This window comes from Siniperca chuatsi, linkage group LG5 (genome assembly GCF_020085105.1).
Source record: "Siniperca chuatsi isolate FFG_IHB_CAS linkage group LG5, ASM2008510v1, whole genome shotgun sequence".
Taxonomy (NCBI): domain Eukaryota; kingdom Metazoa; phylum Chordata; class Actinopteri; order Centrarchiformes; family Sinipercidae; genus Siniperca; species Siniperca chuatsi.
The window spans coordinates 19341592-19351976 of NC_058046.1; the positions used below are offsets into that span (position 1 = coordinate 19341592).

The 10385-nt window shown below is 39.8% G+C and overlaps 2 protein-coding genes across 7 annotated transcripts; both read right to left on the reverse strand.

The window, feature by feature from the left end:
- Positions 1–548: 548 nt before the first annotated feature.
- Positions 549–3239, reverse strand: rilpl2 (Rab interacting lysosomal protein-like 2). The gene is made up of 4 exons (XM_044195721.1): positions 2734–3239; positions 2498–2649; positions 1504–1626; positions 549–1036 (listed from the first exon to the last, which is right to left on the reverse strand). The coding sequence occupies exons 1-4, from the start codon at positions 3025–3027 to the stop codon at positions 1015–1017; spliced, it is 591 nt and encodes a 196-aa protein (XP_044051656.1). The 5' UTR covers positions 3028–3239; the 3' UTR covers positions 549–1014.
- A 276-nt stretch (positions 3240–3515) lies between these two features.
- On the reverse strand, positions 3516–10179 carry LOC122875972 (RILP-like protein 1). 6 transcript variants are annotated; one of them, XM_044195717.1, is made up of 8 exons: positions 9330–10179; positions 8260–8410; positions 6635–6753; positions 6252–6527; positions 5950–6135; positions 5181–5344; positions 4989–5087; positions 3516–4640 (listed from the first exon to the last, which is right to left on the reverse strand). In XM_044195717.1, the coding sequence occupies exons 1-8, from the start codon at positions 9618–9620 to the stop codon at positions 4547–4549; spliced, it is 1380 nt and encodes a 459-aa protein (XP_044051652.1). In that variant the 5' UTR covers positions 9621–10179; the 3' UTR covers positions 3516–4546. The 6 variants fall into 6 exon arrangements, with proteins under 6 accessions (XP_044051652.1, XP_044051654.1, XP_044051651.1 ...); XM_044195719.1 differs by having other exon boundaries at positions 5181–5325; positions 9330–10178; XM_044195716.1 differs by having other exon boundaries at positions 5181–5341; positions 9330–10178.
- Positions 10180–10385: the final 206 nt, after the last annotated feature.

Consider the following 10385-nt stretch of genomic DNA (forward strand, 5'->3'; position numbering starts at 1 on the left):
TGCAAGACTGAAACAGGTGGGGATAAAAATTTAGGTCAAAGAGTTGTGACTGTTCACATAGTGTATATTGTCTTTCAACTACATTTCTATTGTATGCAAAGATACAAACACATACAGTATGTTGTAGAAGGACAACTGTACCTAAGTTTTGAACTATTTCTATGTTAAAATGAGAAATCTGCAGCTTCAAAGGAAAACAGTTTGAATGATTTATAGTACGTAAGAGCTGAAGCGCATTAAGACTAAATTAAATTAAAATTTATTCATTGTTGCTCTCTACCGTGCTCTATTCAGCCAATCAAAAAATATAGATGTCATACAATAAGATTCTGGTATAGGACTTGAGTAACGGTGATTATGCTTTACAATTAAACCCTAAATCCTCATTACCCTGTCATTAATATGCTGAAGTCAAGTGAGTCTGTAGTTTGTGGCTAGTGTACCTCGGTCTGCTGTGATTTGTCTACACCAACATGAGATCACAACTTGTAACATCAATGTGAAATAACAAGATTTTTAAAAATTCAACCCCAGAATAAAACCCCACATACAATGAAAAATGTAATAACATTTTATTACACTTAAATGGGGGTGGGGCCCTTTTTCCTTTATTTCATAGCTGACAGTTGAGAGTGACAAAATGTTTTAGATTACTTGACCCACATGAAGCCCCTTGACTTCATTTTGATTTATAAAAAAAATACATTTTCAAGCCTATAAATAACTTCATTTTGAGTGAATGCATTCAACATAATCGCCAACACTAGTTAGATAATACTTTCCAGTTTCATTTGATATCTTCACCAAACATTCCATGTAATATGTATATCTACTACAGTAACTCTCTATTACTATAAACCATCTCAGGTTAGAATTACCAGTACAAAATACAGTGCTTGTTAGATTGACAAATACACATTGTAAAAAATAGTCAATATAAAAGTGGTTAACTGATGAGAAAATAGTGCAGACAAATCCTGTTTATCTTCAACATGGTCGTGTGAAAAGTTTTCCTTATTTTCGCCTGAATGAAAACCTATGAAACAGAAAAAGGTCCAGTTAGTTTAAGGAGTTTGTTCCCGAGCACAGAGGGGGAACATGGAACATACGAGCTGCCCAGTGCGAGAGAGCAACACTGAGTCATGGCAGACTGTAATTACTGGCGACAGCAGTAGTTTGGAAGACATACTGCCAATTTCCAACTTCTCTCCCTCTCTCTCTCTCTCGTTCAGTGCTCAGACAAACATCCTCAGCATCGGCATGAATTCATTTGGTCACAAGTATATCATTAGGAGACAGGGGACGGGCTGTGAGAACAATCTGCTAGCTTACTTCAACATCATGTGGTTGCTGCTGACATTTTTCTTGAAACCTTTAGCATCTGTGGTATACAGCTAGAAATAAATGTTTTAATTACTTTGCACTACTTCTTTCAGATTACTTCTTTGTTGTCTGCACATTCACACTACTGCATTCAGTGAAGCAATCCACCCTGTTACTCACAGTTTGCCTATGGTTGTCCTCTCCTCTTTTGTATCATTTATCGTGGCTGGACTGCGCTCTGTAGCTGCTGGTGTTTCCAGGTCCACTTCCACCAGGGCTGGTTCAGCCTGTGGCAGAATCCCACTGCAGAAGAGAGTAGCGCTTTATGGCCACTGAGAAAATTTTATGCAAAGGTGTCGTGCATCAAAAATAGATGTAAAATAAAATCCATACCATCAAGTTGTAGCTATTTGTGAGGTTGAATTGATCTCTTTCCCTCCTTCAAAACTAGAATCAGTGTTGTTATCAAAAATATGAAAGTCGCAATGAATTGGGAGGCTAATTTCATCTTTATAACATCAGCGCAGGTCATTTCCACTGCTGTGCAATATCTCCTTAATTGCAATTTATTTTGGAATTTCATTTGTCAAATTAGCAACATAATAAAAGTTTACTTTTTTGAAAACCAGTCAATTACAATAAGTTAGTCATGTCTGTATTTGTACAAAGACTGTGTGATTCTGTATGATTACCGGCAGATATGTGTAGGATAATACTGGATATTGGTGTCCAGTATACATCACTAGAGTGTGAGATGTGTACTAATATTAATATTGTCATTGTGTCTAACAGTAGGCCTACAGATGGTCTCAACGGTACAGTCTCTCTCATTCTTATGGAATTTATTTATCATCTTAAAAGAAGAACAAGCTGTACAATTCAGATTAACATTTCTCACTGGAGTTTCCACTGAGTAACAAATGTATTAACTACACCTAAACAATCCAATGTAGTACTGTACAACAGCCCTGCAATAAATTCTGGTTTTGAGAAGCTTATAATGTTCAGTTTTGTTGAGATTGTGTTGATTTAGCTATATGGTCATTTGCGAGGCTGTAGTTAGTGGTGGTTACACTATTCATTATAATGCACTTTAAGAAAAGAGGTCACATGATGGAAGTTGAACCTTTGTATAAGTCCTATCTTAGAGTGGACTTTAGGCTCAGTTGCTCACCTCTTGTACAGCTGAAGCTCCTCCTGAGCCACCATGAGCTGAGCCTTCAGCTGGTTCCTCTCCTGCAGGACCTCCTTCAGCTCCTGCATGGTGAAGCGCGGTCTATTGGGGTCTGTCAGGTCCACCACCAGCTGGTTTGGTCCCGCCGTTTGCTTTGATGGCAGACAGGAAAAGCCTCTCTAAACGTCCACACGTATGACAAGAACTTGTCAACTGTACATGACGGTAACACTCACCGTGCCCTGCCCGGAGGAGCTCTCCTTGATGATCCTGTCCAGTTCACTCTTCAAGTTGTCCCGCTCCATTTTCAGCTCCTCCAGAGACAAGTTGTACTTGTTGACCAAAGTCTCGAACATTTCCAGAACACGTACTATTCTGAACTGTAAATCCGACACTTCTTCCCCCTTGCTGCTTATTTTCAACAAATCTCGTCCGATTACATACGAAATGTCATAGACATCTTCAACCGTAAGCTCGAACGCGTCCTTCTCGAAAGCCAGAGCGGGCGACGACTCTTCACCAAACTCCATGGCGGAACGATAAAAATACCGGAATAAAGTCAACTTTTCTCCACCATCTACTACTTAAAATGCTCTTAAAAACAGCACTTTCTTTCTTTTTGTCTTCGGCTCAACACTTTTACTGGCAGAAGGTACTTAACTTACAGAGAAGCAGCACTTCCCCCATCACTCATCCACCAATGAGGTGATTCGCTGGACAGCAGAGGAGGGCAAAGTATCCTAGCGACAGGTGAGCACAAAGATCGTGTACGGTTCAAGATAACTCCCTCAACACTGCCGATCCGTGAACGCCACCGGTCTTCGTTTTTCATGTGTAGAAAAAGCAGGTAATGTGGGCAGTGTGATTGAGAGCTCTCACTTTTGAACTTGTCAGAATCAGGTGAGAAAGCACGTGATGTAATGTTTTTCATTTTTGTTGTACTCTGTTATTCTCTCAATTTTCTGTTGTATTATTTTCTATTTATACAATAACATAATACACAATAACATTCAAAAGATGAAAAATAAAACTTTATTACTTTATTCTGAACAAGCATTGGGTTGTTAGGGCATGTTTTTACAGTACTCATTATTGTTGGAATAGGTTTCTTGTGGTGTTTTACCCGTATGATTGTACAACTGTTAACCACAGAGTGTGGTGCCAGACTGTAGTGATGCAAATACACAGTAACATCCTCTTTTCATCAATGCAGAGGATGACTTAGTGCTGGTGCTAGGCACTTGATCTCAAACAGTCTCTTAGTGGAAACAGAAGAACATGATCATCCAGCTCATTTCCTGCACCTTGAAACCAGACTCAAACATCATAACAATAATTTTCCATCAGATACATCTTAACATCACCTACACACTAATGACACGCGATGTCCCATTTATGGGTCTTATGGCAGCTAGACTCATTATTTAGAGACTGCTAAAGAACTTGAAAGTACTTGTGAAAACTCAATTCATACTCTGGGGAATACTCACTATAAAAGGTGCTACCTGCCAAACTGGCAAGCAAATATTGTGCATTATGTAGTGCAGTGACACCATTTATGTATTTGGATCAAGCAATATCATGAGAAACTTGGATGCTAAGTTATTTGACATTACAGCAGCATCAGAACTAGTGAAGCTGCTTTTTCATTGTTAAATATAAAGTGAAGCACTGATAGGTGATGACTTTTTATGGAGCCACAAAACCTTAAGAGGTCATAAATACACATAAGAGGGCCCAGGCATAGCCAGTTGTCTCACATTTTAACTACTTAGATTCATTTAAAGCTCTTACCAAGTTAGCTAAAGTGCTACTGAAATGTATTTTAAAAGCTGACACCAGTAATGACAACAGTGGTTCATTCATCACAGTTTCAAGTGTATAAACACCATACAGATTTAGTTTAAAATAGCCAAGCAATGCAGCCATTAAACCAATTCCTGTAAATACGTCTATTGACATACTGTGTTGAGAGAAACAAACATGTGGTGTTGACATGGTGTGGGAAAAAATAAGAGCAATTGTATAAGAAGAATTTCAACTCTAAGATCATACAGAGGAAACAAGTCTTCTGATTGGCAACAACGTGGGATCGTCTGCAATCAAACCGGCTGCCACCATCGGCATTATGGCAGTGAAGAGCCTGTCCAGAGATGAAAATGGAAAATGGTGACACAATGAGACGGGAGGGACATTTAGAGTTAGAGAAAAAACTCAAGAAGCATCAGAAGCATTGTTATGATCAGTATTATGTTTTGTGACCCTCACTATTGACACCTCACATGATACGAAAACAAGCGCTAACTGTTTTACAGATTCCTGTAAAATCAATTAAGCTTATCTGATGATGTTTGTAAGACACATTATGATGATAAATTACACCAGTGGAGTGTCACAGGAGAAAATAAAACAGGGCTTCTTGACAATTGCAAAGGTAAACCTTGGTGTATGAAGAACAGTGTGCGAGGATCAGGTCGAAGTCATTACTCACAAGCGTCTAATTCCTGATTCAGGCTTATCGGTGGAACTGGAGCATGGCGGAGGAGATGGAGTACAAAAAATGGAGCTGGCGTCATCCTCAAACTCCTCACTGAGGGATATGGAAGAGGTAACTGTTAACTTTTGCATCAGTGTTATGTGTAATTGAGATTAGCCAAGTCTTAATTTTGGAAATAAAAGGTACCTTTTGTAATATGCCAGCTCTTCCTGTAGCACGAACACTTGGGCCTTGAGTTCATTCCTCTCCTGCAGGACGTCCCGCAGCTCCTGCAGGGTGAAGCGAGGTTTGTCTGACTCCTCCTCCAGGCTGTCTGTCTCCTCCTCTGCCTCTGTATTGGTTGACACCTTCTGCAGTCAAAACACACATTCAGCATTTCTCCCTGCACAGCATGGACACACACTGACACTAATAATGAAACAGGCAGCTCAGTAATTCTGCATTAGGCAACCAATTACAGGCACAATCACAATCTTTGTTTCTGTTGGTAAAGGTAAATTGATTTGTTTCGACTCCCTAAAACAGTAAAGGTACCCTGTGGCGTTATGACCACTAGTGATGTTGCAGAGCAATGTTTTGATAAGCAGGTCGCTGTATTGTTTGTTTCTTGTGCATGTGCACAAGCACAGGGGTTAAAGTGATGAATATTTCAGCCAACTGCAGAGTGGTGGTGGTAACTCACATCAACAGCTGCAGAAACATACTATGAAAGATAGCAGTGCATAAAAAAGGAGAAGAAGAACACCGTAAGCTGATGTAAACAAAGCAGATTTGAAAAAACAAGCTTTTGCAAATGTGTCATGGGGTAAATGTGTTCAGTATGTTTGTAAGGCTTTAAAGACACACCAGCATGACAGAGCGATAATGCTTTGTGTTTAATATAAATAGGCTTATAGTGGGCCTCTGCTACAACCACAGTAAGACTGTGTACAGGTGAGAGTTAAGCAGGTGTTACCAGAAACAATGCTGTGTCCTCATCTTCGTCACCCTCTTCCTCATTATTTTCTCTGTTGGAAGACCTCGGGAGAAGGGAAGGACTCTTGTCACTCTCATAGCAGTTCGCCAGGAAGTCAGGGTCCCCTCCACACTCCGCCCACACTGAATCTGATTTGATGGAGTTAGATGGTACTGCTGCTGAAGACTGGATTGGTGACACAAAACATCCACTTAGGCACTAGAAAACCCAAACATAGTTTCAACCTAATTATATTCATGGTTTACAGCCTGCTGAAGATAAGTCCTTTTTCTTTTTCTGACCTTCATCTGTGGTGATGTAGTTGATGACACCCCAGATCTGGTAAGAAAGGTTTCTTCTATGTTAGTGACCTCTCTCTCCAGTTCCCACCCCCGGAGCTCCTTTCTCAGCCTCGTGACCTCCAGCTGCAGAGCCCCCAACTCCTGCTGCTGTGCCTGGGCTGCAGCTTCCAGCTCAGCCCTCTGCTGGATCAGTGCCTTGCCCTGAGCCTCCATCACTCCTATCCTGTGACGAAGGTCCTGGTTGATTCTTATGAGCCGATGCTGCTGCATCTGGAGCTATAGTTGAGGAAATTCATTTTAAATCTGGTCAAAGGAAGTAAACTGTAAACTAATGTAAATAGTTTGTCAGGTGTGTATGTGCCGTATATGGTCTAAATCCTCACCGCCTCAACATCCTCGTTTTTCAGTGTCAGCTCGTGGTCTTTAGCCCGGATTTCATCCCTCTGCTTATCCACCAAGTCTTTCAACTTCTTCATCACCTGCCTCTCCTTCTCTGACATTCCTGGAAAACATTTAACAGGAAAAAACTTTTAGTCTTCAGTATTTCAAGTTTTTTTTTTATTAATTTCTTACTTAATTTCAAGTTGATTGTCACAGTGTGCGAAAATTAAGTAAAACTTGTGGCTGACTAAAAGGTAGGGAATCAATCTAAAACGTTATGTTATGCTTTGGAAAATTGTCATCAGTAATGTAAAGTATACACAATTTGCCACAAAACCACTAGTATGGGCCATCAAAACCTGGTCTCTTTAAGACTCGCAGGGGCTTCCTCCTAGTATTAAAGCATCTGTTACACCATTAATGTATTGTATTGTATTATGTAGACAAATAATGTGTCAGTGAGCAGGCTAATCGTATCATGCAGTAGCCATTCATTTGGATGTACATGTTTATAAGCAGTGTGTATGTACTGTGGCCCTGACAGTAAGTATAGCTGCAGCCAACATGAAAGTCTCACACAAGAGCTATAGTTTGGTCTGCTTCAAAAATAGTCTCCTTTACAAGAGCCTGACTGCCTGACTGACTTCACAGCCTTCTTTTTCATGTCAACATGCAAGCATGCAGCATATACTGTGACTACATAAGCTAAATATGTGTGACGTACAGCTGATGGTCAATCAGGGCAACACAAATCTGCAGTGAGCACACATAATAATATATAATAATAAGATCTGTGCTGGAACTCTCAGTCAGGACCAAACTAATTTAGTATCCAGAGTCATCACGAGATAGTGTACAACACAACATGCATGGCTCAAAAAGCAACAGACAATGCTGCATTGTGATTATAGTTATTGTACGGTATACTTCATATATTTTCATATTCTATATTGCCTTAATATTTTTCACAATAGATTGTTTTTGTTCACTGACATTGGTACATTCCTGTGAGCTATGTCTTAATACCTGGCTGCAAGCCAAATGTCCTTTGGGACAATCATTAAGTTTAAATTGATACAGATTAACTATGACAATTCACTCATCACTATCTACTATAATAACCATTCAGCGATGAACCGATCCAACTATTCCTCTCCTGAAACTGATTCTGATAGCTCAACTCAGGGTATCTGCCAATACGAGTACCAATCCGATATGAGTGCTCTTTTTCACAAATTTAAAATCTAGCAGTAATACTTTTATAATGACATTGACCAAAAAAACTGTATTTACTGTGGATCAGTCACATCATTGCTGACACCTGATACGCTTAATAAGGTCAATACTGGCATAGATATCAATCCGGCGTATCGGATAGGTGAGTTTCTATCACCATATAATTTTAAAATGAAATTTTACAGGAGGTCTAAAGGCTGAAAGCTATTCATTGGGTTATTCCAGCATAAAAGTTGAAGAAACCTTAGAAAAAACTACCATAACAATAAATGTGTAAAAAAAAAAAAAAAAAAAAAAAAACTGTTTTCTTTGTCCCATAAATCATCTTGAAACCTCCTTGAAACTCTTCTGTCGAACCCCGGGTGGAGAGCCGCTGCTGCCGACAACCCACCCTCCTGTTTCTGCAGGTCTTCCTCTGTGACCGGGGACTCTTGGAGAGACAGGCTCACTAACAGCCTTTTGTTCTCTGCCTGAAGCTGAGCGATTTGAGAGAGCAGGTCCTGGACTTCTCCTCTCAACACATCCTCCACCAGCTCCAATTCCTGAGCATAGGAGATAGTGAAATAATTTTTTAAAAAAAACAGGGAAAACACCAGCACAGTCAAGTCTCTGCACAGAGTAGGCCACTTGGTATTTGTTTGAAAAGGGACGATATAGCTGCATGAACACGAGGGCATGACAAAGTCAACAACACTTCAGATTTTGCTGCCTCCAAAGTCCATATAATGTCATTATCACTTGGTTTTGGTTGTTATCATACATTATTTGAAGTTGTAGGTGTTTGTGTTCATTGAAGGTGTGCTGTGAATGAAAAATGTAGTAATGTGAAGTGTAAAGTATACCATCAATTAATTATCTCTCACCAATCATTATGATAGCATAGTAAAGTGTAAAGTAGTATTGTAGGGTAGTTTCCTACATTGTTCTTACTACACTACACTAATCTAACGTGATATAGTATAATATAATAATATAGTAAAATCATACATATATATCTACCTTATCTATGACTATTACAAATAGTGCTAAATGGATTAATTGATAAATCAGTTAGTGATTGCCAGAAAATTTATCAATGATAGTTGATTAATTGTTAAGCAATGTAAAAGGTTAAACCCTTTTTCTAGTTTGGGATTTGCTGCTTCTCTCATTATATATATTATAATATAATATTATATATATTATATATTATAATATATATATATTTAGGTTTTTTCACTGCTGGTCAGACAAAAAGAGCAATTTTGAAATGTCAAAACTTATATTATTGTAGATGTTATTTAGTTACTTACCTTGAAAGGTAAACATTTAGGTCACAACACACGTGCACACAGTGACAGACAGACAGGTATACAGAGGGAACACACAAGCAGGTTAACACACAGGTAGACACACACACACACACACACACACACACACACACACACACCCACAGGTAGGTTGACAGGAACACACACAGACCTTCTGGTGCTTCCTCTCCTGCTTGTATCTGTCGCTCCGCTCCTGACGCAGCCTATCCAGCTCCCTCCGCAGCTCCTCGGCCTCCTGTCTGGCGGCTCCCCGGCTCACCAGCGCCTCCAGCAGCTCCAGGACCCGCAACACTTTGGGCACCACCCCGACCAGAGACTCGCACCCAAACCTATCGATGATCCGCTCAAACTCCTGTCCGAGCACCGCCGCTATGTCGTACACATCCATAACGGTCAGCTCCGCCGCGGGTCTGTCCAGCGCTGACATAACGCAGGTTTCCATGTCTGTCCTCTGTTTTATTTACACCTCTGACGTTCAACATATCTCTCTTTCCTCCGACACTCTGAGTAGACTCACATTTGCTGTGGAAAAACCAGTTTACACAAGCTAGCCGATGCGTGTGCGAACATGGCGATAACTTGTTTCAGTTTGTTGACAGTTTAAACTTCGCCAACGTCCCGGAGCAAAGTCTTACTTTTGATGCTGCGTTCAAAATCCTCGTGAAAACTCGTAGATGCCACTTTCTGCGGTAATAAATACCACCCTAGCGTATGTTCAAGTCAGTGTACAAATAATAAAGGCTCGTTTGGTTATTTGATTCAAACAAGCTAAACGGCAAAGTGCTACTTGTGCTACAGTGGACAATAAATAGATGGTAAATACGCAAATAAGACCTATACGCTTACGATAGAGATACTGGCTGATAGTTGCACAGCAGTGCACACTATTGCCGTAGAGTGATAAATAATATATCATTGCATGGTCCTGTTCTGTGAAAGCTCAGAGTCATATTTACAATCGCTCCTGAAGGCAGCAACCCTCTCTCCATTTGCTCCACGGTGACTGAAAGTCCTCACTGCGCATGTCATGTCATATTACTAGTTCATTACCATCTATGCCCCTCATTGAGCTTTTAAAGTATCCCAGCACTACTTGGCACTTGTGTTAAATAAAACAAATTGAACTTTAGACAAAAAAGTATTTATTAAAATATTACTAATGTATTAACATAAACGTAGCAATACCTTTATTATTTGTATAGTAATT